The sequence below is a fragment of the Schistocerca cancellata genome, chromosome 4 (assembly GCF_023864275.1).
Source record: "Schistocerca cancellata isolate TAMUIC-IGC-003103 chromosome 4, iqSchCanc2.1, whole genome shotgun sequence".
In the NCBI taxonomy this organism is placed as follows: Eukaryota; Metazoa; Arthropoda; class Insecta; order Orthoptera; family Acrididae; genus Schistocerca; species Schistocerca cancellata.
Window position 1 is genome coordinate 7,534,939 of NC_064629.1, and position 27,097 is coordinate 7,562,035.

The following is a 27,097-nucleotide window of genomic DNA, read 5'->3' on the forward strand; positions in this document are numbered from 1 at the left end:
CCTGTCCCCGTCCCGACTTGTCCCGACTTTGCTCGACTGCCGCTCGCTGCCGCTCGGGTCGTGGTCCATATGACAGCGCAAGCACGACAAACGTCTGCGGGACGAGACGAGACGAGACGAGACGAGACGACTAAGGAATAAATTCGTGGTTACAAATCAAATTTGGAACTCTACACTCCTACACAACAATAGGCGGTGACGTATTTCAGAAATCACCTGCCGATTCGTACTGTTTTGTCGTTTTCAAAGTCTTCTTGGCAAACTTGGTTAGCACATTCTACCTCAAACTGAGTTAATTACTGCATTTTCGTACCATTACAGTAGTTTAAAAGGCTTAAGGAAGCAACTTTGTCACAACAGAAAGGTAGTTTGAAAATTGGGCTGGCGACATAACAAAAAAAAAAAAAGGAAGGGAGCCAACAGAACCCGGGTTTCCCAGGCGGTCACCCATCCAAGTACTAGCCGGTCCCGATGATGCTTAACTTCGGTGATCGGACGAGAACCGGTGTATTCATCATGGTATGGCCGTCGGCGCTCATCTAATGTAGGAGCACGGCAGAATTCGCGTTCGGCTTTTCTCCCAACACACAAAATGTTAGTTTTCGGCCGCATTTGACGAAAGCGCTTCCTTCCGCAACCGCCAGTTCCTCGAGGACGGCGCGGGGAGGCGCGCCCGGCGTCCCAGCAGAGCGACGGCCGAATTGGCGGGCGCACCGCCGCGTGTGTGAGACGCACTGCTGCTCGTTGCACCCCCTGTCATTCGCTGGGCGCGTGCAGCCTTCGACACTAGCGGAGGACGCATCTTGTCCCTGGTGTTCAGCGGAGGGCCTGTGCGGAGTGTGGCAGTGTCGTGCTGGAGGGCGCCACTGGTAGCGATGTGGGCTTCCTCGCCTCGCCTCGCCTGGCCTCACACCAGGTGTCTGCGTAGTTTGCAGTGCATTCGCACCATTCCTATCCCTGTCCCTGTCCCCGTCCCGACTTGTCCCGACTTTGCTCGACTGCCGCTCGCTGCCGCTCGTGTCGTGGTCCATATGACAGCGCAAGCACGACAAACGTCTGCGAGACGAGACGAGACGAGACGAGACGAGACGACTAAGGAATAAATTCGTGGTTACAAATCAAATTTGGAACTCTACACTCCTACACAACAATAGGCGGTGACGTATTTCAGAAATCACCTGCCGATTCGTACTGTTTTGTCGTTTTCAAAGTCTTCTTGGCAAACTTGGTTAGCACATTCTCCCTCAAACTGAGTTAATTACTGCATTTTCGTACCATTACAGTAGTTTAAAAGGCTTAAGGAAGCAACTTTGTCACAACAGAAAGGTAGTTTGAAAATTGGGCTGGCAACATAACAAAAAAAAAAAAAGGAAGGGAGCCAACAGCACCTTTTTTTTTTTTTTTTTTTTTCTGTTGACTCCATGTCCCACGACGAACGGACGAAAAGAAAGTCAGTATCCCCCGTTGGTGTCCTTAAAACGGTCGACGTCCGTCGGGAAAAAGCGGCAAGAGCAAAAAAAAACCATAATCCAGCAATCTTCTGCATGGAGACAATGACTCCGCCAGGGAAACAAAATCCAGTAGAAATAAAACCACTTCCTTAGTGTCACTATTACCGGGAAAGTTCCACACCAGTAAAACTGAGGGGTAAAGTCCATCAGGTGGACAAGTGAAACGAAAAAAAAAAAAAAAAAAAAAAAAAAAAAAAAAAAAAAAAAAAAAATGAAAGTCACTGCGTGGTAACACTAGTGAAAATTGAAAATATCACTGCCGCCACATGGGAGACCTACAGGAGAAAACCAGTGCTTGTAAATAAAAGTGCCGATGTCCACAGCATAAAAAATCAGAATCAAGAAAAAGGTAAACTGTACTGGAAATAAAAAAAGACACAGATAAGAAAAAAAAAGAGTTCCTCTGAGTACACGTATTTCCATAAGTGTTCGTTCCTTGAAAAACACAGCTTGAGCGGTCAAAATAGAATAGTATACCAAACCGTCATAAACATGTTAAGCATCCACCGACATCCGGGAAAAGGCATGAGCAAGTGCAACCTTCAAAAAATTTGCAAAAGTAGCACGATAGCCAGGCAAAGCTTCAGTTTGTTCATGCTGAGTCCATAAATAGGTAAGAAAGTCCAATTCAGTAGTCAATTTCAGGTGAAACACTGCAAAAACGGTATGACCCAGGAGCCACACCGTAGCATTCTTCTTTGTATTCGGGTAGGCGACGCATTGAGGAATTAAGGCGTCGGTCGGCAAGACTGAACGCGTATCCACTCGAGTGATTAGGCGAATCATATCTCTGGCGGCATCCCAAACACTGCAAAAATGTCCACACACAAAACGGTGTTCAAGTGTATCTTCCGCATCACACAAGTCGCAAGCTCCAGACGAGATGAGGTTGATGGAATGGAGCTTCGAATTTGTAGGGAAGGTACGATGCACAACCTTGTACCACACGGCGTGTACAGAGGGAGGAAGAACATGGCTGGCAAGATTTTTCCATACCGCGACCCAATTATACCACGGTAGCCGATACTCCCACTTACAACGCACAGGTGATCCACGGAAAGCAGAAACGACGTCGCAGACTCGAAGACTGGGAACGTCACATAGCGCGAGGTAGCTGTTGTCCATATAGTAGCGACGCACATAGTTAAGAAAAAAGGGAATGTGCGAGACATTCACCGGCGCCTCCACTGATAGAGGACGATACATACTGAAGACCGCCGCAGTGGTACCGTTCGGGGCCCTCTCCATAACAACGGTGGTCCGTTTCCAAAGGAGAGCAGAGCACTTCGCGCGAAGATCTACTAAACCCAAACCACCATCTGTCGGGCTTAGAGTACAGGTGTCATACGAGACTTTAAAAATGTCACCTCGCCATAAAAACCAATACACCGCCTGCTTGAGGGCACGTTCCAACTGCCGAGGCAGTGGAAGGACCTGTGCGAGGTACCACACCCTGGCCAGAATGTTAGAATTGATCAAGGCCACCTTGTCACGAAGCGCCAACGTGCGAGCCGCATAGATCTTGGCAACGGCGCGCACCTTATGGAGCATAGACCGCCAATTGAGCGCCTCCATCCGTTGTGGATGAGAAGAAAAAAGCACGCCCAGGATTTTGTGCTGTTCGCGGACACAAAACCAGCTCCGCTGTATGGACCGTGCGCGGGGTGTAAGAGGCAAACAAACAGTCTTAGTTGGGTTGACAATGGCACCTGTAGCTTTTTCAAAGCGTTGCAGTGCACCATATAGAGTGTCAACGTCATCAGAATGGCCAAGAAAAACGCCAAGATCGTCGGCGTACGCCTTGCAAATGAGGCGGTGCGTCCCTATCTGAATGCCACGGCAGTCGCGGCCGATAATTCGCAGCAACGGATCTAAAGCTACAGAAAAAAGGGCCATTGAAAGGGGACACCCCTGCCGCACCGAGCGCCCAACACGGAAAGCTGGCGTCAAGTGGCCATTGACACTAACACGTGACGTCGCATTTTGTAAAAGATGCTTTACCACAGTCGTAAACTTAAAACCGAAGCCCATCCGCACAAGAACCTGGCGGAGGTACACATGGCTAATGCGGTCGAAAGCATTGTTGAAATCAATTAAGAAGATGGCAGCTGTCGGCAGTCTCGCACTTTTAACAAAACCGATACAGTCGCGATAGGCGAGGACGGCATCAAAAATGTTTCGACCCTGCACCGCACATGATTGACTATCACTGAGGACCGACGGTAAAACAACTTTAAGGCGTTGAGCCACGCATCGCGTTACAATCTTAAAATCGGCGTTCAGTAAAGTGATCGGCCGAACAGCGTCAATGCAGGGCGTCGCAGTCGATTTGGGAACCAATGTCACTACCCCCTCCTCAAACGCGGCAGGGATAACAGCACCATCCCGTATTTCATTTAAAAGAGCCACAAAAACATCACGAAAAAGATCATAAAATTTCAGATAAAATTCAGCAGGAATGCCGTCGGGACCAGGCGATTTACTTTTAGGGCTTCGTCGGATAGCATCGTACAGGTCGTCAGGTACATAAGCAGCATTTAAAAGCGTCCTATCCGTACGAGTTAAAACATGAGGTATGACGTGTAAAAAATCCCGCAACGCATTACAATCAACATCCAGCGCACGGAAAAGGGAACTAAAATGAGTAAAAACATCCCGCTCAATGTCGGACTGGACAGTAGTCCGTCTACCGTCGCACTGTTTCCAGGTACCGATGTGCAGACGGGCGCGCCGCCTGCGTTCCCTATGCAGATGATAAAGCGACAATGGTTCGCCATCCACAACCCCCGCAGGCTGGCTGCGGACGACGACACCGCCACTAACAGCACGCAAATCAGCGAGAAGCTTACGCTGGAACTGCTTAAAAGCGGGCAGCAAGGCAGGCTGTGACGTCACGCGCAGCGCGAGGTCTTGTAAACACGCCTGATGGAAGCGGGCGGTAGCGCGACGCCACCGAGCCGCCTCGCGGCTAAAATCCATTAAAAACCGCCTGATCACCGGCTTGGCCTCCCCGACCCACCACTCCAGCACACTACAGTCACCTCGCTTGGTCCCGAGCAATTTCTGCCACAGATTGGTAAAACACGTCACAAAATGGTCGTCGTTCAATAATGCACAATTAAATTTCCACAAATTCTTTCGCCTGGGAACACAAAATCTAGGCAATAAAAGCTGACAAAGGTAACCGGAATGATCAGAAAACAGCACGGGAAACATTTCCGTGCGGCAAATACGGGCAGAAAGCGGGGCAGAAACGTAAATTCTGTCCAGGCGGCTGTGCCCCGTGGGATAAAAATGAGTAAAATGCGTAACATCAGGGTTTAAAACACGCCACGTATCAACGAGCTGAAAACTGCGAACCAAGTCGCCGAGCTCGCGACAAATGTTAGGACGAGGCACCTGATCAACAACATCTAAAACGCAATTAAAATCGCCGCCTACAACTAAAGCATCCACATTCCGGTGTAACAGCGCACACAATTCCTGCCCATAAAAAACAGCCCTCGCCGGCTTATCGTTCCCAGACGGAGCATAGACGTTAACAAATACAACGCCCAGTATAGTGCAACTAACGGCACGACCATTAGGTAAAATAGCAACATTTGAAATAGCGAGGTCAGAACGTACTAAAATGGCAGTTCCTGTACTGTGAACCGGTAAAACATTGTCAATAACAGTAAAGTCACTAAAATCGTGTAAAAAGACAAGGGCATCACGCGTCACCTCTTGTAAAAACACAACATGGCAGTGGTGATCACGTAAAAAGTTCTTAAAAGCCAGTATCTTACACGGGTGACTCAATTTGTTAAGATTAATGGTGACAACATTCCACTGGCTAAAATCGTAAGTCATAGACTCACACAATTAAAAGACACACACAAAAGTAAAACACACATAAAACACGGGAGGTGCAGGTGCGCGACAGGGGAGGGGGCACACAGGACACACACTACGTCTCCCCACCCTCCACAACATCCTTCGCCCACTCCGAAGGCTCGAAGGGGGAGAGGGGCGGCAGGGTGGCAGTAGCCGTCACGCCAGAAGCGACCGACACAGAATCCTTAACGGACATCTCCACGTCGGAAGAAGGCACCGACACGCGGTCGTGAATAGAAGGACCAGCGCGACGACGGTGTACATCCTCTGCCTTCCGTTTAGTCGACAGAGATGCCGCAGTCACAGCCGAAACCGTGTCTGGCGCTAAAACAGGCACATCTACAGAGGCGGGTTGACTTAACACAGTCCGTAGATGGCGAACAGCAACGTCACGTTGCTGCGCTGCAACACTCAGATCAGCTGACTGTGCGTGGCGAGAGGAGGCACGCTGCTGCTGTTGTTGTTGTTTGCGCGGCGGCTGACGCCCGGAGCCGGCAGCCGGGGGCGGCCGTAGCTCCACGTCGAGGTCGCGCCGCCCGGCGCGGCGTTGCGACGCCCAAGAAGAGGCGGGGGGGCGCCCTACTGGGGACGGACTACGGTCACCTCGCGCGAAACCTCTGTCGTAGGAAGGGGAGCTACTGGCACTGCGGAAGCGTTGCCTACTGGAACTGCGAGAACGAGCTTCATCCCGCTGCGGTTGTGGTTCCACAAAAACATCGCTCGATTCCGCAACAGGAAGAGGCTCAGAAACGTCAGAGGGTGCAACGACGGGTGCAGGCACAGAAGGAGAGGGCTCCGCCTGCGACACAGTGGGGGCAACAGAGTCCGAATTAGGGCGCGAAACAACATCGGTTACCGACTGCGGCACGGAGTCAGAGACTGTCTCCGACACAACAGCACCCACAACCGGTTGAACAACAGCAGGCACGTTTTCCGAAACCGTGGACAAAGAGTCCTGGCTGGTAGTCGCAACAGCAGAGACACTATGATCAGCAGACACATCCATCGCTTCCGCGGCGGCAGCAAGATTAACATCTGCCGCACGCCGCGCGGGCGCGGGGGGGGCGGAACCCAAGACCGTTGCGGCGACGGAAGCAAAACTAACTCCTGGCAAATCGGCCTCAAGCGGTAGCTGAACAGGCCGTTTTCGCTTCGGACAATCCTGCCTATAATGGCCAACACCATTACAAAAGGAGCAAGTTTGTGGCTGGCCACTGTACGTGACAAACGCACGGTGACCGTTTACCAAAATAAAAGACGGAATATGCTGCCTAACCACCATCTTAACACTGCGCACACCGTTCTCGACTTGAAATATATACGCAGACGACCATTTCTCCTTCACGACAGATAAAACAGTGCCATATGGCCGCAAGTGACGAGAAATAGTGTCATTACGTATTTCAAACGGAAGGTTAAATATCCGTATATGTCGAAGACCAAAACCAGCGTGAGACACAGTGACATTACTAATATTTCCGTTAAGGTGTCGAAATTTGCGAACACCGTCATTAACAGAAACTACAGCATCACACAGATCGGAAGATTTGAGTTTTAAGAACACAGAATTTAAGAACGTATCGAACTGAATACCGAGTACGTCATTAGTAGACAACAACAAATCCTCAATTAACCAACGATGGATCTCAAAAGCCGAGGGTTTCTCGACGGAACGTTCGAATTCACACTGAACATTGTTCTGTCGCTCTTCACTATCATCGTAAAGAGTATCCATTACTTACAGTTCAGTAGAAAGAAAGCCACGTGGCAAAGTAAGCAGACGACACGCGAGGCGCCGCCGGCCAAGTCGCACAAGGAAATCACTGCTCGCTCGGCACCGAGGTGTTGCCAGGCGGGCAGCCAGCCAAGTACTAGCCGGGCCCGATGATGCTTAACTTCGGTGATCGGACGAGAACCGGTGTATTCATCATGGTATGGCCGTTGGCGCACATCCAATGTAGGAGCATGGCAGAATTCGCGTTCGGCTTTTCTCCCAACACACAAAATGTTAGTTTTCGGCCGCATTTGACGAAAGCGCTTCCTTCCGCAACCGCCAGTTCCTCGAGGACGGCGCGGGGAGGCGCGCCCGGCGTCCCAGCAGAGCGACGGCCGAATTGGCGGGCGCACCGCCGCGTGTGTGAGACGCACTGCTGCTCGTTGCACCCCCTGTCATTCGCTGGGCGCGTGCAGCCTTCGACACTAGCGGAGGACGGATCTTGTCCCTGGTGTTCAGCGGAGGGCCTGTGCGGGGTGTGGCAGTGTCGTGTTGGAGGGCGCCACTGGTAGCGATGTGGGCTTCCTCGCCTCGCCTCGCCTCGCCTCGCCTCGCCTCACACCAGGTGTCTGCCTAGCTTGCAGTGCATTCGCACCATTCCTATCCCTGTCCCTGTCCCCGTCCCGACTTGTCCCGACTTTGCTCGACTGCCGCTCGCTGCCGCTCGGGTCGTGGTCCATATGACAGCGCAAGCACGACAAACGTCTGCGGGACGAGACGAGACGACTAAGGAATACATTCGTGGTTACAAATCAAATTTGGAACTCTACACTCCTACACAACAATAGGCGGTGACGTATTTCAGAAATCACCTGCCGATTCGTACTGTTTTGTCGTTTTCAAAGTCTTCTTGGCCATACTTGGTTAGCACATTTTCCCTCACACTGAGTTAATTACTGCATTTTCGTACCATTACAGTAGTTTAAAATGCTTAAGGAAGCATCTTTGCCACAACAGAAAGGTAGTTTGAAAATTGGGCTGGCGACATAACAAAAAAACAAAAGGAAGGGAGCCAACAGCACCCGGGTTTCCCAGGCGGTCACCCATCCAAGTACTAGCCGGGCCCGATGATGCTTAACTTCGGTGATCGGACGAGAACCGGTGTATTCATCATGGTATGGCCGTTGGCGCTCATCTAATGTAGGAGCACGGCAGAATTCGCGTTCGGCTTTTCTCCCAACACACAAAATGTTAGTTTTCGGCCGCATTTGACGAAAGCGCTTCCTTCCGCAACCGCCAGTTCCTCGAGGACGGCGCTGGGAGGCGCGCCCGGCGTCCCAGCAGAGCGACGGCCGAATTGGCGGGCGCACCGCCGCGTGTGTGAGACGCACTGCTGCTCGTTGCACCCCCTGTCATTCGCTGGGCGCGTGCAGCCTTCGACACTAGCGGAGGACGCTTCTTGTACCTGGTGTTCAGGGGAGGGCCTGTGCGGGGTGTGGCAGTGTCGTGCTGGAGGGTGCCACTGGTAGCGATGTGGGCTTCCTCGCCTCGCCTCGCCTCGCCTCACACCAGGTGTCTGCGTAGTTTGCAGTGCATTCGCACCATTCCTATCCCTGTCCCTGTCCCCGTCCCGACTTGTCCCGACTTTGCTCGACTGCCGCTCGCTGCCGCTCGGGTCGTGGTCCATATGACAGCGCAAGCACGAGAACGTCTGCGGGACGAGATGAGACGACTAAGGAATACATTCGTGGTTACAAATCAAATTTGGAACTCTACACTCCTACACAACAATAGGCGGTGACGTATTTCAGAAATCACCTGCCGATTCGTACTGTTTTGTCGTTTTCAAAGTCTTCTTGGCAAACTTGGTTAGCACATTCTCCCTCAAACTGAGTTAATTACTGCATTTTCGTACCATTACAGTAGTTTAAAAGGCTTAAGGAAGCATCTTTGTCACAACAGAAAGGTAGTTTGAAAATTGGGCTGGCGACATAACAAAAAAACAAATGGAAGGGAGCCAACAGCATCCGGGTTTCCCAGGCGGTCACCCATCCAAGTACTAGCCGGGCCCGATGATGCTTAACTTCGGTGATCGGACGAGAACCGGTGTATTCATCATGGTATGGCCGTTGGCGCTCATCTAATGTAGGAGCACGGCAGAATTCGCGTTCGGCTTTTCTCCCAACACACAAAATGTTAGTTTTCGGCCGCATTTGACGAAAGCGCTTCCTTCCGCAACCGCCAGTTCCTCGAGGACGGCGCGGGGAGGCGCGCCCGGCGTCCCAGCAGAGCGACGGCCGAATTGGCGGGCGCACCGCCGCGTGTGTGGGACGCACTGCTGCTCGTTGCACCCCCTGTCATTCGCTGGGCGCGTGCAGCCTTCGACACTAGCGGAGGACGCATCTTGTCCCTGGTGTTCAGCGGAGGGCCTGTGCGGGGTGTGGCAGTGTCGTGCTGGAGGGCGCCACTGGTAGCGATGTGGGCTTCCTCGCCTCGCCTCGCCTCACACCAGGTGTCTGCGTAGTTTGCAGTGCATTCGCACCATTCCTATCCCTGTCCCTGTCCCCGTCCCGACTTGTCTCGCCTTTGCTCGACTGCCGCTCGCTGCCGCTCGGTTCGTGGTCCATATGACAGCGCAAGCACGACAAACGTCTGCGGGACGAGACGAGACGACTAAGGAATACATTCGTGGTTACAAATCAAATTTGGAACTCTACACTCCTACACAACAATAGGCGGTGACGTATTTCAGAAATCACCTGCCGATTCGTACTGTTTTGTCGTTTTCAAAGTCTTCTTGGCCATACTTGGTTAGCACATTCTCCCTCAAACTGAGGTAATTACTGCATTTTCGTACCATTACAGTAGTTTAAAAGGCTTAAGGAAGCATCTTTGTCACAACAGAAAGGTAGTTTGAAAATTGGACTGGCGACATAACAAAAAAACAGAAGGAAGGGAGCCAACAGCACCCGGGTTTCCCAGGCGGTCACCCATCCAAGTACTAGCCGGGCCCGATGATGCTTAACTTCGGTGATCGGACGAGAACCGGTGTATTCATCATGGTATGGCCGTTGGCGCTCATCTAATGTAGGAGCACGGCAGAATTCGCGTTCGGCTTTTCTCCCAACACACAAAATGTTAGTTTTCGGCCGCATTTGACGAAAGCGCTTCCTTCCGCAACCGCCAGTTCCTCGAGGACGGCGCGGGGAGGCGCGCCCGGCGTCCCAGCAGAGCGACGGCCGAATTGGCGGGCGCACCGCCGCGTGTGTGAGACGCACTGCTGCTCGTTGCACCCCCTGTCATTCGCTGGGCGCGTGCAGCCTTCGACACTAGCGGAGGACGGATCTTGTCCCTGGTGTTCAGCGGAGGGCCTGTGCGGGGTGTGGCAGTGTCGTGTTGGAGGGCGCCACTGGTAGCGATGTGGGCTTCCTCGCCTCGCCTCGCCTCGCCTCGCCTCGCCTCACACCAGGTGTCTGCCTAGCTTGCAGTGCATTCGCACCATTCCTATCCCTGTCCCTGTCCCCGTCCCGACTTGTCCCGACTTTGCTCGACTGCCGCTCGCTGCCGCTCGGGTCGTGGTCCATATGACAGCGCAAGCACGACAAACGTCTGCGGGACGAGACGAGACGACTAAGGAATACATTCGTGGTTACAAATCAAATTTGGAACTCTACACTCCTACACAACAATAGGCGGTGACGTATTTCAGAAATCACCTGCCGATTCGTATTGTTTTGTCGTTTTGAAAGTCTTCTTGGCCATACTTGGTTAGCACATTTTCCCTCACACTGAGTTAATTACTGCATTTTCGTACCATTACAGTAGTTTAAAATGCTTAAGGAAGCATCTTTGCCACAACAGAAAGGTAGTTTGAAAATTGGGCTGGCGACATAACAAAAAAACAAAAGGAAGGGAGCCAACAGCACCCGGGTTTCCCAGGCGGTCACCCATCCAAGTACTAGCCGGGCCCGATGATGCTTAACTTCGGTGATCGGACGAGAACCGGTGTATTCATCATGGTATGGCCGTTGGCGCTCATCTAATGTAGGAGCACGGCAGAATTCGCGTTCGGCTTTTCTCCCAACACACAAAATGTTAGTTTTCGGCCGCATTTGACGAAAGCGCTTCCTTCTGCAACCGCCAGTTCCTCGAGGACGGCGCGGGGAGGCGCGCCCGGCGTCCCAGCAGAGCGACGGCCGAATTGGCGGGCGCACCGCCGCGTGTGTGAGACGCACTGCTGCTCGTTGCACCCCCTGTCATTCGCTGGGCGCGTGCAGCCTTCGACACTAGCGGAGGACGCTTCTTGTACCTGGTGTTCAGGGGAGGGCCTGTGCGGGGTGTGGCAGTGTCGTGCTGGAGGGTGCCACTGGTAGCGATGTGGGCTTCCTCGCCTCGCCTCGCCTCGCCTCACACCAGGTGTCTGCGTAGTTTGCAGTGCATTCGCACCATTCCTATCCCTGTCCCTGTCCCCGTCCCGACTTGTCCCGACTTTGCTCGACTGCCGCTCGCTGCCGCTCGGGTCGTGGTCCATATGACAGCGCAAGCACGAGATCGTCTGCGGGACGAGATGAGACGACTAAGGAATACATTCGTGGTTACAAATCAAATTTGGAACTCTACACTCCTACACAACAATAGGCGGTGACGTATTTCAGAAATCACCTGCCGATTCGTACTGTTTTGTCGTTTTCAAAGTCTTCTTGGCCATACTTGGTTAGCACATTCTCCCTCAAACTGAGTTAATTACTGCATTTTCGTACCATTACAGAAGTTTAAAAGGCTTAAGGAAGCATCTTTGTCACAACAGAAAGGTAATTTGAAAATTGGGCTGGCGACATAACAAAAAAACAAAAGGAAGGGAGCCAACAGCACCCGGGTTTCCCAGGCGGTCACCCATCCAAGTACTAGCCAGGCCCGATGATGCTTAACTTCGGTGATCGGACGAGAACCGGTGTATTCATCATGGTATGGCCGTTGGCGCTCATCTAATGTAGGAGCACGGCAGAATTCGCGTTCGGCTTTTCTCCCAACACACAAAATGTTTGTTTTCGGCCGCATTTGACGAAAGCGCTTCCTTCCGCAACCACCAGTTCCTCGAGGACGGCGCGGGGAGGCGTGCCCGGCGTCCCAGCAGAGCGACGGCCGAATTGGCGGGCGCACCGCCGCGTGTGTCAGACGCACTGCTGCTCGTTGCACCCCCTGTCATTCGCTGTGCGCTTGCAGCCTTCGACTCTAGCGGAGGACGCATCTTGTCCCTAGTGTTCAGCGGAGGGCCTGTGCGGGGTGTGGCAGTGTCGTGCTGGAGGGCGCCACAGGTAGTGATGTGGGCTTCCTCGCCTCGCCTCGCCTCGCCTCGCCACGCCTCACACCAGGTGTCTGCGTAGTTTGCAGTGCATTCGCACCATTCCTATCCCTGTCCCTGTCCCCGTCCCGACTTGTCCCGACTGCCGCTCGACTGCCGCTCGCTGCCGCTCGGGTCGTGGTCCATATGACAGCGCAAGCACGACAAACGTCTGCGGGACGAGACGAGACGACTAAGGAATACATTCGTGGTTACAAATCAAATTTGGAACTCTACACTCCTACACAACAATAGGCGGTGACGTATTTCAGAAATCACCTGCCGATTCGTACTGTTTTGTCGTTTTCAAAGTCTTCTTGGCCATACTTGGTTAGCACATTTTCCCTCACACTGAGTTAATTACTGCATTTTCGTACCATTACAGTAGTTTAAAATGCTTAAGGAAGCATCTTTGCCACAACAGAAAGATAGTTTGAAAATTGGGCTGGCGACATAACAAAAAAACAAAAGGAAGGGAGCCAACAGCACCCGGGTTTCCCAGGCAGTCACCCATCCAAGTACTAGCCGGGCACGATGATGCTTAACTTCGGTGATCGGACGAGAACCGGTGTATTCATCATGGTATGGCCGTTGGCGCTCATCTAATGTAGGAGCACGGCAGAATTCGCGTTCGGCTTTTCTCCCAACACACAAAATGTTAGTTTTCGGCCGCATTTGACGAAAGCGCTTCCTTCCGCAACCGCCAGTTCCTCGAGGACGGCGCGGGGAGGCGCGCCCGGCGTCCCAGCAGAGCGACGGCCGAATTGGCGGGCGCACCGCCGCGTGTGTGAGACGCACTGCTGCTCGTTGCACCCCCTGTCATTCGCTGGGCGCGTGCAGCCTTCGACACTAGCGGAGGACGCATCTTGTCCCTGGTGTTCAGCGGAGGGCCTGTGCGGGGTGTGGCAGTGTCGTGCCGGAGGGCGCCACTGGTAGCGATGTGGGCTTCCTCGCCTCGCCTCGCCTCGCCTCACACCAGGTGTCTGCGTAGTTTGCAGTGCATTCGCACCATTCCTATCCCTGTCCCTGTCCCCGTCCCGACTTGTCCCGACTTTGCTCGACTGCCGCTCGCTGCCGCTCGGGTCGTGGTCCATATGACAGCGCAAGCACGACAAACGTCTGCGGGACGAGACGAGACGACTAAGGAATACATTCGTGGTTACAAATCAAATTTGGAACTCTACACTACTACACAACAATAGGCGGTGACGTATTTCAGAAATCACCTGCCGATTCGTACTGTTTTGTCGTTTTCAAAGTCTTCTTGGCCATACTTGGTTAGCTCATTCTCCCTCAAACTGAGATAATTACTGCATTTTCGTACCATTACAGTAGTTTAAAAGGCTTAAGGAAGCATCTTTGTCACAACAGAAAGGTAGTTTGAAAATTGGGCTGGCGACATAACAAAAAAACAAAAGGAAGGCAGCCAACAGCACCCGGGTTTCCCAGGCGGTCACCCATCCAAGTACTAGCCGGGCCCGATGATGCTTAACTTCGGTGATCGGACGTGAACCGGTGTATTCTTCATGGTATGGCCGTTGGCGCTCATCTAATGTAGGAGCACGGCAGAATTCGCGTTCGGCTTTTCTCCCAACACACAAAATGTTAGTTTTCGGCCGCATTTGACGAAAGCGCTTCCTTCCGCAACCGCCAGTTCCTCGGGGACGTCGCGGGGAAGCGCGCCCGGCGTCCCAGCAGAGCGACGGCCGAATTGGCGGGCGCACCGCCGCGTGTGTGAGACGCACTGCTGCTCGTTGCACCCCCTGTCATTCGCTGGGCGCGTGCAGCCTTCGAAACTAGCGGAGGACGCATCTTGTCCCTGGTGTTCAGCGGAGGGCCTGTGCGGGGTGTGGCAGTGTCGTGCTGGAGGGTGCCACTGGTAGCGATGTGGGCTTCCTCGCCTCGCCTCGCCTCGCCTCACACCAGGTGTCTGCGTAGTTTGCAGTGCATTCGCACCATTCCTATCCCTGCCCCTGTCCCCGTCCCGACTTGCCCGACTTTGCTCCACTGACGCTCGCTGCCGCTCGGGTCGTGGTCCATATGACAGCGCAAGCACGACAAACGTCTGCGGGACGAGACGAGACGACTAAGGAATACATTCGTGGTTACAAATCAAATTTGGAACTCTACACTCCTACACAACAATTGGCGGTGACGTATTTCAGAAATCACCTGCCGATTCGCACTGTTTTGTCGTTTTCAAAGTCTTCCTGGCCACACTTGGTTAGCACATTCTCCCTCAAACTGAGTTAATTAATGCATTTTCGTACCATTAAAGTAGTTTAAAAGGCTTAAGGAAGCATCTTTGTCACAACAGAAAGGTAGTTTGAAAATTGGGCTGGCGACATAACAAAAAAACAAAAGGAAGGGAGCCAACAGCACCCGGGTTTCCCAGGCGGTCACCCATCCAAGTACTAGCCGGGCCCGATGATGCTTAACTTCGGTGATCGGACGAGAACCGGTGTATTCATCATGGTATGGCCGTTGGCGCTCATCTAATGTAGGAGCACGGCAGAATTCGCGTTCGGCTTTTCTCCCAACACACAAAATGTTAGTTTTCGGCCGCATTTGACGAAAGCGCTTCCTTCCGCAACCGCCAGTTCCTCGAGGACTGCGCGGGGAGGCGCGCCCGGCGTCCCAGCAGAGCGACGGCCGAATTGGCGGGCGCACCGCCGCGTGTGTGAGACGCACTGCTGCTCGTTGCACCCCCTGTCATTCGCTGGGCGCGTGCAGCCTTCGACACTAGCGGAGGACGCACCTTGTCCCTGGTGTTCAGCGGAGGGCCTGTGCGGGGTGTGGCAGTGTCGTGCTGGAGGGCGCCACTGGTAGCGATGTGGGCTTCCTCGCCTCGCCTCGCCTCGCCTCACACCAGGTGTCTGCGTAGTTTGCAGTGCATTCGCACCATTCCTATCCCTGTCCTTGTCCCCGTCCCGACTTGTCCCGACTTTGCTCGACTGCCGCTCGCTGCCGCTCGGGTCGTGGTCCATATGACAGCGCAAGCACGACAAAAGTCTGCGGGACGAGACGAGACGACTAAGGAATACATTCGTGGTTACAAATCAAATTTGGAACTCTACACTCCTACACAACAATAGGCGGTGACGTATTTCAGAAATCACCTGCCGATTCGTACTGTTTTGTCGTTTTCAAAGTCTTCTTGGCCATACTTGGTTAGCACATTCTCCCTCAAACTGAGTTAATTACTGCATTTTCGTACCATTACAGTAGTTTAAAAGGCTTATGGAAGCATCTTTGTCACAACAGAAAGGTAGTTTGAAGATTGGGCTGGCGACATAACAAAAAAACAAAAGGAAGGGAGCCAACAGCACCCGGGTTTCCCAGGCGGTCACCAATCGAAGTACTAGCCGGGCCCGATGATGCTTAACTTCGGTGATCGGACGAGACCCGGTGTATTCATCATGGTTTGGCCGTTGGCGCTCATCTAATGTAGGAGCACGGCAGAATTCGCGTTCGGCTTTTCTCCCAACACACAAAATGTTAGTTTCCGGCCGCATTTGACGAAAGCGCTTCTTTCCGCAACCGCCAGTTCCTCGAGGACGGCGCGGGGAGGCGCGCCCGGCGTCCCAGCAGAGCGACGGCCGAATTGGCGGGCGCACCGCCGCGTGTGTGAGACGCACTGCTGCTCGTTGCACCCCCTGTCATTCGCTGGGCGCGTGCAGCCTTCGACACTAGCGGAGGACGCATCTTGTCCCTGGTGTTCAGCGGAGGGACTGTGCGGGGTGTGGCAGTGTCGTGCTGGAGTGCGCCACTGGTAGCGATGTGGGCTTCCTCGCCTCGCCTCGCCTCGCCTCACACCAGGTGTCTGCGTAGTTTGCAGTGCATTCGCACCATTCCTATCCCTGTCTGGAGGGCGCCACTGGTAGCGATGTGGGCTTCCTCGCCTCGCCTCGCCTCGCCTCACAGCAGGTGTCTGCGTAATTTGCAGTGCATTCGCACCATTCCTATCCCTGTCCCTGTCCCCGTCCCGACTTGTCCCGACTTTGCTCGACTGCCGCTCGCTGCCGCTCGGGTCGTGGTCCATATGACAGCGCAAGCACGACAAACGTCTGCGGGACGAGACGAGACGACTAAGGAATACATTCGTGGTTACAAATCAAATTTGGAACTCTACACTCCTACACAACAATAGGCGGTGACGTATTTCAGAAATCACCTGCCGATTCGTACTGTTTTGTCGTTTTCAAAGTATTCTTGGCCATACTTGGTTAGCACATTCTCCCTCAAACTGAGTTAATTACTGCATTTTCGTACCATTACAGTAGTTTAAAAGGCTTAAGGAAGCATCTTTGTCACAACAGAAAGGTAGTTTGAAAATTGGGCTGGCGACATAACAAAAAAACAAAAGGAAGGGAGCCAACAGCACCCGGGTTTCCCAGGCGGTCACCCGTCCAAGTACTAGCCGGGCCCGATGATGCTTAACTTCGGTGATCGGACGAGAACCGGTGTATTCATCATGGTATGGTTGTTGGCGCTCATCTAATGTAGGAGCACGGCAGAATTCGCGTTCGGCTATTCTCCCAACACACAAAATGTTAGTTTTCGGCCGCATTTGACGAAAGCGCTTCCTTCCGCAACCGCCAGTTCCTCGAGGACGGCGCGGGGAGGCGTGCCCGGCGTTCCAGCAGAGCGACGGCCGAATTGGCCGGCGCACCGCTGCGTGTGTGAGACGCACTGCTGCTCGTTGCACCCCCTGTCATTCGCTGTGCGCGTGCAGCCTTCGACACTAGCGGGGGACGCATCTTGTCCCTGGTGTTCAGCGGAGGGCCTGTGCGGGGTGTGGCAGTGTCGTGCTGGAGGGCGCCACTGGTAGCGATGTGGGCTTCCTCGCCTCGCCTCGCCTCGCCTCACACCAGGTGTCTGCGTAGTTTGCAGTGCATTCGCACCATTCCTATCCCTGTCCCTGTCCCCGTCCCGACTTGTCCCCGTCCCGACTTGTCCCGACTTTGCTCGACTGCCGCTCGCTGCCGCTCGGGTCGTGGTCCATATGACAGCGCAAGCACGACAAACGTCTGCGGGACGAGACGAGACGACTAAGGAATACATTCGTGGTTACAAATCAAATTTGGAACTCTACACTCCTACACAACAATAGGCGGTGACGTATTTCAGAAATCACCTGCCGATTCGTACTGTTTTGTCGTTTTCAAAGTCTTCTTGGCCATACTTGGTTAACACATTTTCCCTCACACTGAGTTAATTACTGCATTTTCGTACCATTACAGTAGTTTAAAATGCTTAAGGAAGCATCTTTGCCACAACAGAAAGGTAGTTTGAAAATTGGGCTGGCGACATAACAAAAAAACAAAAGGAAGGGAGCCAACAGCACCCGGGTTTCCCAGGCGGTCACCCATCCAAGTACTAGCCGGGCCCGATGATGCTTAACTTCGGTGATCGGACGAGAACCGGTGTATTCATCATGGTATGGCCGTTGGCGCTCATCTAATGTAGGAGCACGGCAGAATTCGCGTTCGGCTTTTCTCCCAACACACAAAATGTTAGTTTTCGGCCGCATTTGACGAAAGCGCTTCCTTCCGCAACCGCCAGTTCCTCGAGGACGGCGCTGGGAGGCGCGCCCGGCGTCCCAGCAGAGCGACGGCCGAATTGGCGGGCGCACCGCCGCGTGTGTGAGACGCACTGCTGCTCGTTGCACCCCCTGTCATTCGCTGGGCGCGTGCAGCCTTCGACACTAGCGGAGGACGCATCTTGTCCCTGGTGTTCAGCGGAGGGCCTGTGCGGGGTGTGGCAGTGTCGTGCTGGAGGGCGCCACTGGTAGCGATGTGGGCTTCCTCGCCTCGCCTCGCCTCGCCTCACACCAGGTGTCTCCGTAGTTTGCAGTGCATTCGCACCATTCCTATCCCTGTCCTTGTCCCCGTCCCGACTTGTCCCGACTTTGCTCGACTGCCGCTCGCTGCCGCTCGGGTCGTGGTCCATATGACAGCGCAAGCACGACAAACGTCTGCGGGACGAGACGAGACGACTAAGGAATACATTCGTGGTTACAAATCAAATTTGGAACTCTACACTCCTACACAACAATAGGCGGTGACGTGTTTCAGAAATCACCTGCCGATTCGTACTGTTTTGTCGTTTTCAAAGTCTTCTTGGCCATACTTGGTTAGCACATTCTCCCTCAAACTGAGTTAATTACTGCATTTTCGTACCATTACAGTAGTTTAAAGGCTTAAGGAAGCATCTTTGTCACAACAGAAAGGTAGTTTGAAAATTGGGCTGGCGACATAACAAAAAAACAAAAGGAAGGGAGCCAACAGCACCCGGGTTTCCCAGGCGGTCACCCATCCAAGTACTAGCCGGGCCCGATGATGCTTAACTTCGGTGATCGGACGAGAACCGGTGTATTCATCATGGTATGGCCGTTGGCGCTCATCTAATGTAGGAGCACGGCAGACTTCGCGTACGGCTTTTCTCCCAACACACAAAATGTTAGTTTTCGGCCGCATTTGACGAAAGCGCTTCCTTCCGCAACCGCCAGTTCCTCGAGGACGGCGCGGGGAGGCGTGCCCGGCGTCCCAGCAGAGCGACGGCCGAATTGGCGGGCGCACCGCCGCGTGTGTGAGACGCACTGCTGCTCGTTGCACCCCCTGTCATTCGCTGGGCGCGTGCAGCCTTCGACACTAGCGGAGGACGCATCTTGTCCCTGGTGTTCAGCGGAGGGCCTGTGCGGGGTGTGGCAGTGTCGTGCTGGAGGGCGCCACTGGTAGCGATGTGGGCTTCCTCGCCTCGCCTCGCCTCGCCTCACACCAGGTGTCTGCGTAGTTTGCAGTGCATTCGCACCATTCCTATCCCTGTCCCTGTCCCCGTCCCGACTTGTCCCGACTTTGCTCGACTGCCGCTCGCTGCCGCTCGAGTCGTGGTCCATATGACAGCGCAAGCACGACAAACGTCTGCGGGACGAGACGAGACGACTAAGGAATACATTCGTGGTTACAAATCAAATTTGGAACTCTACACTCCTACACAACAATAGGCGGTGACGTGTTTCAGAAATCACCTGCCGATTCGTACTGTTTTGTCGTTTTCAAAGTCTTCTTGGCCATACTTGGTTAGCACATTCTCCCTCAAACTGAGTTAATTACTGCATTTTCGTACCATTACAGTAGTTTAAAGGCTTAAGGAAGCATCTTTGTCACAACAGAAAGGTAGTTTGAAAATTGGGCTGGCGACATAACAAAAAAACAAAAGGAAGGGAGCCAACAGCACCCGGGTTTCCCAGGCGGTCACCCATCCAAGTACTAGCCGGGCCCGATGATGCTTAACTTCGGTGATCGGACGAGAACCGGTGTATTCATCATGGTATGGCCGTTGGCGCTCATCTAATGTAGGAGCACGGCAGAATTCGCGTTCGGCTTTTCTCCCAACACACAAAATGTTAGTTTTCGGCCGCATTTGACGAAAGCGCTTCCTTCCGCAACCGCCAGTTCCTCGAGGACGGCGCGGGGAGTCGTGCCCGGCGTTCCAGCAGAGCGACGGCCGAATTGGCGGGCGCACCGCCGCGTGTGTGAGACGCACTGCTGCTCGTTGCACCCCCTGTCATTCGCTGGGCGCGTGCAGCCTTCGACACTAGCGGAGGACGCATCTTGTCCCTGGTGTTCAGCGGAGGGCCTGTGCGGGGTGTGGCAGTGTCGTGCTGGAGGGCGCCACTGGTAGCGATGTGGGCTTCCTCGCCTCGCCTCGCCTCGCCTCACACCAGGTGTCTGCGTAGTTTGCAGTGCATTCGCACCATTCCTATCCCTGTCCCTGTCCCCGTCCCGACTTGTCCCGACTTTGCTCGACTGCCGCTCGCTGCCGCTCTGGTCGTGGTCCATATGACAGCGCAAGCACGACAAACGTCTGCGGGACGAGACGAGACGACTAAGGAATACATTCGTGGTTACAAATCAAATTTGGAACTCTACACTCCTACACAACAATAGGCGGTGACGTATTTCAGAAATCACCTGCCGATTCGTACTGTTTTGTCGTTTTCAAAGTCTTCTTGGCCATACTTGGTTAGCACATTCTCCCTCAAACTGAGTTAATTACTGCATTTTCGTACCATTACAGTAGTTTAAAAGGCTTAAGGAAGCATCTTTGTCACAACAGAAAGGTAGTTTGAAAATTGGGCTGGCGACATAACAAAAAAACAAAAGGAAGGGAGCCAACAGCACCCGGGTTTCCCAGGCGGTCACCCATCCAAGTACTAGCCGGGCCCGATGATGCTTAACTTCGGTGATCGGACGAGAACCGGTGTATTCATCATGGTATGGCCGTTGGCGCTCATCTAATGTAGGAGCACGGCAGACTTCGCGTACGGCTTTTCTCCCAACACACAAAATGTTAGTTTTCGGCCGCATTTGACGAAAGCGCTTCCTTCCGCAACCGCCAGTTCCTCGAGGACGGCGCGGGGAGGCGTGCCCGGCGTCCCAGCAGAGCGACGGCCGAATTGGCGGGCGCACCGCCGCGTGTGTGAGACGCACTGCTGCTCGTTGCACCCCCTGTCATTCGCTGGGCGCGTGCAGCCTTCGACACTAGCGGAGGACGCATCTTGTCCCTGGTGTTCAGCGGAGGGCCTGTGCGATGTGTGGCAGTGTCGTGCTGGAGGGCGCCACTGGTAGCGATGTGGGCTTCCTCGCCTCGCCTCGCCTCGCCTCACACCAGGTGTCTGCGTAGTTTGCAGTGCATTCGCACCATTCCTATCCCTGTCCCTGTCCCCGTCCCGACTTGTCCCGACTTTGCTCGACTGCCGCTCGCTGCCGCTCGGGTCGTGGTCCATATGACAGCGCAAGCACGACAAACGTCTGCGGGACGAGACGAGACGACTAAGGAATACATTCGTGGTTACAAATCAAATTTGGAACTCTACACTCCTACACAACAATAGGCGGTGACATGTTTCAGAAATCACCTGCCGATTCGTACTGTTTTGTCGTTTTCAAAGTCTTCTTGGCCATACTTGGTTAGCACATTCTCCCTCAAACTGAGTTAATTACTGCATTTTCGTACCATTACAGTAGTTTAAAGGCTTAAGGAAGCATCTTTGTCACAACAGAAAGGTAGTTTGAAAATTGGGCTGGCGACATAACAAAAAAACAAAAGGAAGGGAGCCAACAGCACCCGGGTTTCCCAGGCGGTCACCCATCCAAGTACTAGCCGTGCCCGATGATGCTTAACTTCGGTGATCGGACGAGAACCGGTGTATTCATCATGGTATGGCCGTTGGCGCTCATCTAATGTAGGAGCACGGCAGAATTCGCGTTCGGCTTTTCTCCCAACACACAAAATGTTAGTTTTCGGCCGCATTTGACGAAAGCGCTTCCTTCCGCAGTTCCTCGAGGACGGCGCGGGGAGTCGTGCCCGGCGTTCCAGCAGAGCGACGGCCGAATTGGCGGGCGCACCGCCGCGTGTGTGAGACGCACTGCTGCTCGTTGCACCCCCTGTCATTCGCTGGGCGCGTGCAGCCTTCGACACTAGCGGAGGACGCATCTTGTCCCTGGTGTTCAGCGGAGGGCCTGTGCGGGGTGTGGCAGTGTCGTGCTGGAGGGCGCCACTGGTAGCGATGTGGGCTTCCTCGCCTCGCCTCGCCTCGCCTCGCCTCACACCAGGTGTCTGCGTAGTTTGCAGTGCATTCGCACCATTCCTATCCCTGTCCCTGTCCCCGTCCCGACTTGTCCCGACTTTGCTCGACTGCCGCTCGCTGCCGCTCGGGTCGTGGTCCATATGACAGCGCAAGCACGACAAACGTCTGCGGGACGAGACGAGACGACTAAGGAATACATTCGTGGTTACAAATCAAATTTGGAACTCTACACTCCTACACAACAATAGGCGGTGACGTGTTTCAGAAATCACCTGCCGATTCGTACTGTTTTGTCGTTTTCAAAGTCTTCTTGGCCATACTTGGTTAGCACATTCTCCCTCAAACTGAGTTAATTACTGCATTTTCGTACCATTACAGTAGTTTAAAGGCTTAAGGAAGCATCTTTGTCACAACAGAAAGGTAGTTTGAAAATTGGGCTGGCGACATAACAAAAAAACAAAAGGAAGGGAGCCAACAGCACCCGGGTTTCCCAGGCGGTCACCCATCCAAGTACTAGCCGGGCCCGATGATGCTTAACTTCGGTGATCGGACGAGAACCGGTGTATTCATCATGGTATGGCCGTTGGCGCTCATCTAATGTAGGAGCACGGCAGAATTCGCGTTCGGCTTTTCTCCCAACACACAAAATGTTAGTTTTCGGCCGCATTTGACGAAAGCACTTCCTTCCGCAACCGCCAGTTCCTCGAGGACGGCGCGGGGAGTCGTGCCCGGCGTTCCAGCAGAGCGACGGCCGAATTGGCGGGCGCACCGCCGCGTGTGTGAGACGCACTGCTGCTCGTTGCACCCCCTGTCATTCGCTGGGCGCGTGCAGCCTTCGACACTAGCGGAGGACGCATCTTGTCCCTGGTGTTCAGCGGAGGGCCTGTGCGGGGTGTGGCAGTGTCGTGCTGGAGGGCGCCACTGGTAGCGATGTGGGCTTCCTCGCCTCGCCTCGCCTCGCCTCACACCAGGTGTCTGCGTAGTTTGCAGTGCATTCGCACCATTCCTATCCCTGTCCCTGTCCCCGTCCCGACTTGTCCCGACTTTGCTCGACTGCCGCTCGCTGCCGCTCGGGTCGTGGTCCATATGACAGCGCAAGCACGACAAACGTCTGCGGGACGAGACGAGACGACTAAGGAATACATTCGTGGTTACAAATCAAATTTGGAACTCTACACTCCTACACAACAATAGGCGGTGACGTATTTCAGAAATCACCTGCCGATTCGTACTGTTTTGTCGTTTTCAAAGTCTTCTTGGCCATACTTGGTTAGCACATTCTCCCTCAAACTGAGTTAATTACTGCATTTTCGTACCATTACAGTAGTTTAAAAGGCTTAAGGAAGCATCTTTGTCACAACAGAAAGGTAGTTTGAAAATTGGGCTGGCGACATAACAAAAAAACAAAAGGAAGGGAGCCAACAGCACCCGGGTTTCCCAGGCGGTCACCCATCCAAGTACTAGCCGGGCCCGATGATGCTTAACTTCGGTGATCGGACGAGAACCGGTGTATTCATCATGGTATGGCCGTTGGCGCTCATCTAATGTAGGAGCACGGCAGACTTCGCGTTCGGCTTTTCTCCCAACACACAAAATGTTAGTTTTCGGCCGCATTTGACGAAAGCGCTTCCTTCCGCAACCGCCAGTTCCTCGAGGACGGCGCGGGGAGGCGTGCCCGGCGTCCCAGCAGAGCGACGGCCGAATTGGCGGGCGCACCGCCGCGTGTGTGAGACGCACTGCTGCTCGTTGCACCCCCTGTCATTCGCTGGGAGCGTGCAGCCTTCGACACTAGCGGAGGACGCATCTTGTCCCTGGTGTTCAGCGGAGGGCCTGTGCGGGGTGTGGCAGTGTCGTGCTGGAGGGCGCCACTGGTAGCGATGTGGGCTTCCTCGCCTCGCCTCGCCTCGCCTCACACCAGGTGTCTGCGTAGTTTGCAGTGCATTCGCACCATTCCTATCCCTGTCCCTGTCCCCGTCCCGACTTGTCCCGACTTTGCTCGACTGCCGCTCGCTGCCGCTCGGGTCGTGGTCCATATGACAGCGCAAGCACGACAAACGTCTGCGGGACGAGACGAGACGACTAAGGAATACATTCGTGGTTACAAATCAAATTTGGAACTCTACACTCCTACACAACAATAGGCGGTGACGTATTTCAGAAATCACCTGCCGATTCGTACTGTTTTGTCGTTTTCAAAGTCTTCTTGGCCATACTTGGTTAGCACATTCTCCCTCAAACTGAGTTAATTACTGTATTTTCGTACCATTACAGTAGATTAAAAGGCTTAAGGAAGCATCTTTGTCACAACAGAAAGGTAGTTTGAAAATTGGGCTGGCGACATAACAAAAAAACAAAAGGAAGGGAGCCAACAGCACCCGGGTTTCCCAGGCGGTCACCCATCCAAGTACTAGCCGGGCCCGATGATGCTTAACTTCGGTGATCGGACGAGAACCGGTGTATTCATCATGGTATGGCCGTTGGCGCTCATCTAATGCAGGAGCACGGCAGACTTCGCGTTCGGCTTTTCTCCCAACACACAAAATGTTAGTTTTCGGCCGCATTTGACGAAAGCGCTTCCTACCGCAACCGCCAGTTCCTCGAGGACGGCGCGGGGAGGCGCGCCCGGCGTCCCAGCAGAGCGACGGCCGAATTGGCGGGCGCACCGCCGCGTGTGTGAGACGCACTGCTGCTCGTTGCACCCCCTGTCATTCGCTGGGCGCGTGCAGCCTTCGACACTAGCGGAGGACGCATCTTGTCCCTGGTGTTCAGCGGAGGGCCTGTGCGGGGTGTGGCAGTGTCGTGCTGGAGGGCGCCACTAGTAGCGATGTGGGCATCTTCGCCTCGCCTCGCCTTGCCTCACACCAGGTGTCTGCGTAGTTTGCAGTGCATTCGCACCATTCCTATCCCTGTCCCTGTCCCCGTCCCGACTTGTCCCGACTTTGCTCGACTGCCGCTCGCTGCCGCTCGGGTCGTGGTCCATATGACAGCGCAAGCACGACAAACGTCTGCGGGACGAGACGAGACGACTAAGGAATACATTCGTGGTTACAAATCAAATTTGGAACTCTACACTCCTACACAACAATTGGCGGTGACGTATTTCAGAAATCACCTGCCGATTCGTACTGTTTTGTCGTTTTCAAAGTCTTCTTGGCCATACTTGGTTAGCACATTCTCCCTCAAACTCAGTTAATTACTGCATTTTCGTACCATTACAGTAGTTTAAAAGGCTTAAGGAAGCATCTTTGTCACAACAGAAAGGTAGTTTGAAAATTGGGCTGGCGACATAACAAAAAAACAAAAGGAAGGTAGCCAACAGCACCCGGGTTTCCCAGGCGGTCACCCATCCTAGTACTAGCCAGGCGAGATTATGCTTAACTTCGGTGATCGGACGAGAACCGGTGTATTCATCATGGTATGGCCGTTGGCGCTCATCTAATGTAGGAGCACGGCACAATTCGCGTTCGGCTTTTCTCCCAACACACAAAATGTTAGTTTTCGGCCGCATTTGACGAAAGCGCTTCCTTCCGCAACCGCCAGTTCCTCGAGGACGGCGCGGGGAGGCGCGCCCGGCGTCCCAGCAGAGCGACGGCCGAATTGGCGGGCGCACCGCCGCGTGTGTGAGACGCACTGCTGCTCGTTGCACCCCCTGTCATTCGCTGGGCGCGTGCAGCCTTCGACACTAGCGGAGGACGCATCTTGTCCCTGGTGTTCAGCGGAGGGCCTGTGCGGGGTGTGGCAGTGTCGTGCTGGAGGGCGCCACTGGTAGCGATGTGGGCTTCCTCGCCTCGCCTCGCCTCACACCAGGTGTCTGCGTAGTTTGCAGTGCATTCGCACCATTCCTATCCCTGTCCCTGTCCCCGTCCCGACTTGTCCCGACTTTGCTCGACTGCCGCTCGCTGCCGCTCGGGTCGTGGTCCATATGACAGCGCAAGCACGACAAACGTCTGCGGGACGAGACGAGACGACTAAGGAATACATTCGTGGTTACAAATCAAATTTGGAACTCTACACTCCTACACAACAATAGGCGGTGACGTATTTCAGAAATCACCTGCCGATTCGTACTGTTTTGTCGTTTTCAAAGTCTTCTTGGTCATACTTGGTTAGCACATTCTCCCTCAAACTGAGTTAATTACTGCATTTTCGTACCATTACAGTAGTTTAAAAGGCTTAAGGAAGCATCTTTGTCACAACAGAAAGGTAGTTTGAAAATTGGGCTGGCGACATAACAAAAAAACAAAAGGAAGGGAGTCAACAGCACCCGGGTTTCCCAGGCGGTCACCCATCCAAGTACTAGCCGGGCCCGATGATGCTTAACTTCGGTGATCGGACGAGAACCGGTGTATTCATCATGGTATGGCCGTTGGCGCTCATCTAATGTAGGAGCACGGCAGAATTCGCGTTCGGCTTTTCTCCCAACACACAAAATGTTAGTTTTCGGCCGCATTTGACGAAAGCGCTTCCTTCCGCAACCGCCAGTTCCTCGAGGACGGCGCGGGGAGGCGCGCCCGGCGTCCCAGCAGAGCGACGGCCGAATTGGCGGGCGCACCGCCGCGTGTGTGAGACGCACTGCTGCTCGTTGCACCCCCTGTCATTCGCTGGGTGCGTGCAGCCTTCGACACTAGCGGAGGACGCATCTTGTCCCTGGTGTTCAGCGGAGGGCCTGTGCGGGGTGTGGCAGTGTCGTGCTGGAGGGCGCCACTGGTAGCGATGTGGGCTTCCTCGCCTCGCCTCGCCTCGCCTCACACCAGGTGTCTGCGTACTTTGCAGTGCATTCGCACCATTCCTATCCCTGTCCCTGTCCCCGTCCCGACTTGTCCCGACTTTGCTCGACTGCCGCTCGCTGCCGCTCGGGTCGTGGTCCATATGACAGCGCAAGCACGACAAACGTCTGCGGGACGAGACGAGACGACTAAGGAATACATTCGTGGTTACAAATCAAATTTGGAACTCTACACTCCTACACAACAATTGGCGGTGACGTATTTCAGAAATCACCTGCCGATTCGTACTGTTTTGTCGTTTTCAAAGTCTTCTTGGTCATACTTGGTTAGCAC

At 53.9% G+C, this 27,097-nt stretch overlaps 1 protein-coding gene, 21 non-coding genes and 1 pseudogene across 22 annotated transcripts; all 23 read right to left on the bottom strand.

Annotated features, from left to right (window-relative positions):
* Positions 1–414: 414 nt before the first annotated feature.
* LOC126185357 (5S ribosomal RNA) lies at positions 415–533 on the bottom strand. Its single transcript, XR_007537116.1, has one exon. It is a non-coding gene; the product is annotated as a 5S ribosomal RNA (ribosomal RNA).
* Positions 534–5,460: 4,927 nt separating this feature from the next.
* Positions 5,461–6,393, bottom strand: LOC126183247 (uncharacterized). Its single transcript, XM_049925042.1, has one exon. The coding sequence runs from the start codon at positions 6,391–6,393 to the stop codon at positions 5,461–5,463; it is 933 nt and encodes a 310-aa protein (XP_049780999.1).
* An 822-nt stretch (positions 6,394–7,215) lies between these two features.
* LOC126185599 (5S ribosomal RNA) lies at positions 7,216–7,333 on the bottom strand (annotated as a pseudogene).
* Positions 7,334–8,171: 838 nt separating this feature from the next.
* LOC126186248 (5S ribosomal RNA) lies at positions 8,172–8,290 on the bottom strand. The gene has a single exon (XR_007537349.1). It is a non-coding gene; the product is annotated as a 5S ribosomal RNA (ribosomal RNA).
* An 826-nt stretch (positions 8,291–9,116) lies between these two features.
* Positions 9,117–9,235, bottom strand: LOC126186393 (5S ribosomal RNA). The gene has a single exon (XR_007537488.1). It is a non-coding gene; the product is annotated as a 5S ribosomal RNA (ribosomal RNA).
* Positions 9,236–10,058: 823 nt separating this feature from the next.
* LOC126186259 (5S ribosomal RNA) lies at positions 10,059–10,177 on the bottom strand. Its single transcript, XR_007537360.1, has one exon. It is a non-coding gene; the product is annotated as a 5S ribosomal RNA (ribosomal RNA).
* An 838-nt stretch (positions 10,178–11,015) lies between these two features.
* Positions 11,016–11,134, bottom strand: LOC126186271 (5S ribosomal RNA). The gene has a single exon (XR_007537371.1). It is a non-coding gene; the product is annotated as a 5S ribosomal RNA (ribosomal RNA).
* An 827-nt stretch (positions 11,135–11,961) lies between these two features.
* Positions 11,962–12,080, bottom strand: LOC126186181 (5S ribosomal RNA). Its single transcript, XR_007537282.1, has one exon. It is a non-coding gene; the product is annotated as a 5S ribosomal RNA (ribosomal RNA).
* An 839-nt stretch (positions 12,081–12,919) lies between these two features.
* LOC126185292 (5S ribosomal RNA) lies at positions 12,920–13,038 on the bottom strand. Its single transcript, XR_007537053.1, has one exon. It is a non-coding gene; the product is annotated as a 5S ribosomal RNA (ribosomal RNA).
* An 828-nt stretch (positions 13,039–13,866) lies between these two features.
* Positions 13,867–13,985, bottom strand: LOC126186476 (5S ribosomal RNA). Its single transcript, XR_007537568.1, has one exon. It is a non-coding gene; the product is annotated as a 5S ribosomal RNA (ribosomal RNA).
* An 827-nt stretch (positions 13,986–14,812) lies between these two features.
* LOC126186282 (5S ribosomal RNA) lies at positions 14,813–14,931 on the bottom strand. The gene has a single exon (XR_007537382.1). It is a non-coding gene; the product is annotated as a 5S ribosomal RNA (ribosomal RNA).
* Positions 14,932–15,759: 828 nt separating this feature from the next.
* Positions 15,760–15,878, bottom strand: LOC126185406 (5S ribosomal RNA). The gene has a single exon (XR_007537162.1). It is a non-coding gene; the product is annotated as a 5S ribosomal RNA (ribosomal RNA).
* A 936-nt stretch (positions 15,879–16,814) lies between these two features.
* LOC126185230 (5S ribosomal RNA) lies at positions 16,815–16,933 on the bottom strand. Its single transcript, XR_007536992.1, has one exon. It is a non-coding gene; the product is annotated as a 5S ribosomal RNA (ribosomal RNA).
* An 844-nt stretch (positions 16,934–17,777) lies between these two features.
* On the bottom strand, positions 17,778–17,896 carry LOC126186295 (5S ribosomal RNA). The gene has a single exon (XR_007537394.1). It is a non-coding gene; the product is annotated as a 5S ribosomal RNA (ribosomal RNA).
* Positions 17,897–18,723: 827 nt separating this feature from the next.
* Positions 18,724–18,842, bottom strand: LOC126186307 (5S ribosomal RNA). Its single transcript, XR_007537405.1, has one exon. It is a non-coding gene; the product is annotated as a 5S ribosomal RNA (ribosomal RNA).
* Positions 18,843–19,669: 827 nt separating this feature from the next.
* Positions 19,670–19,788, bottom strand: LOC126186318 (5S ribosomal RNA). The gene has a single exon (XR_007537416.1). It is a non-coding gene; the product is annotated as a 5S ribosomal RNA (ribosomal RNA).
* An 828-nt stretch (positions 19,789–20,616) lies between these two features.
* LOC126186329 (5S ribosomal RNA) lies at positions 20,617–20,735 on the bottom strand. The gene has a single exon (XR_007537428.1). It is a non-coding gene; the product is annotated as a 5S ribosomal RNA (ribosomal RNA).
* Positions 20,736–21,562: 827 nt separating this feature from the next.
* LOC126186468 (5S ribosomal RNA) lies at positions 21,563–21,681 on the bottom strand. The gene has a single exon (XR_007537560.1). It is a non-coding gene; the product is annotated as a 5S ribosomal RNA (ribosomal RNA).
* An 825-nt stretch (positions 21,682–22,506) lies between these two features.
* On the bottom strand, positions 22,507–22,625 carry LOC126186341 (5S ribosomal RNA). Its single transcript, XR_007537439.1, has one exon. It is a non-coding gene; the product is annotated as a 5S ribosomal RNA (ribosomal RNA).
* Positions 22,626–23,453: 828 nt separating this feature from the next.
* LOC126186353 (5S ribosomal RNA) lies at positions 23,454–23,572 on the bottom strand. Its single transcript, XR_007537450.1, has one exon. It is a non-coding gene; the product is annotated as a 5S ribosomal RNA (ribosomal RNA).
* An 828-nt stretch (positions 23,573–24,400) lies between these two features.
* On the bottom strand, positions 24,401–24,519 carry LOC126186365 (5S ribosomal RNA). The gene has a single exon (XR_007537461.1). It is a non-coding gene; the product is annotated as a 5S ribosomal RNA (ribosomal RNA).
* An 828-nt stretch (positions 24,520–25,347) lies between these two features.
* LOC126185395 (5S ribosomal RNA) lies at positions 25,348–25,466 on the bottom strand. The gene has a single exon (XR_007537152.1). It is a non-coding gene; the product is annotated as a 5S ribosomal RNA (ribosomal RNA).
* An 823-nt stretch (positions 25,467–26,289) lies between these two features.
* On the bottom strand, positions 26,290–26,408 carry LOC126186381 (5S ribosomal RNA). The gene has a single exon (XR_007537476.1). It is a non-coding gene; the product is annotated as a 5S ribosomal RNA (ribosomal RNA).
* Positions 26,409–27,097: the final 689 nt, after the last annotated feature.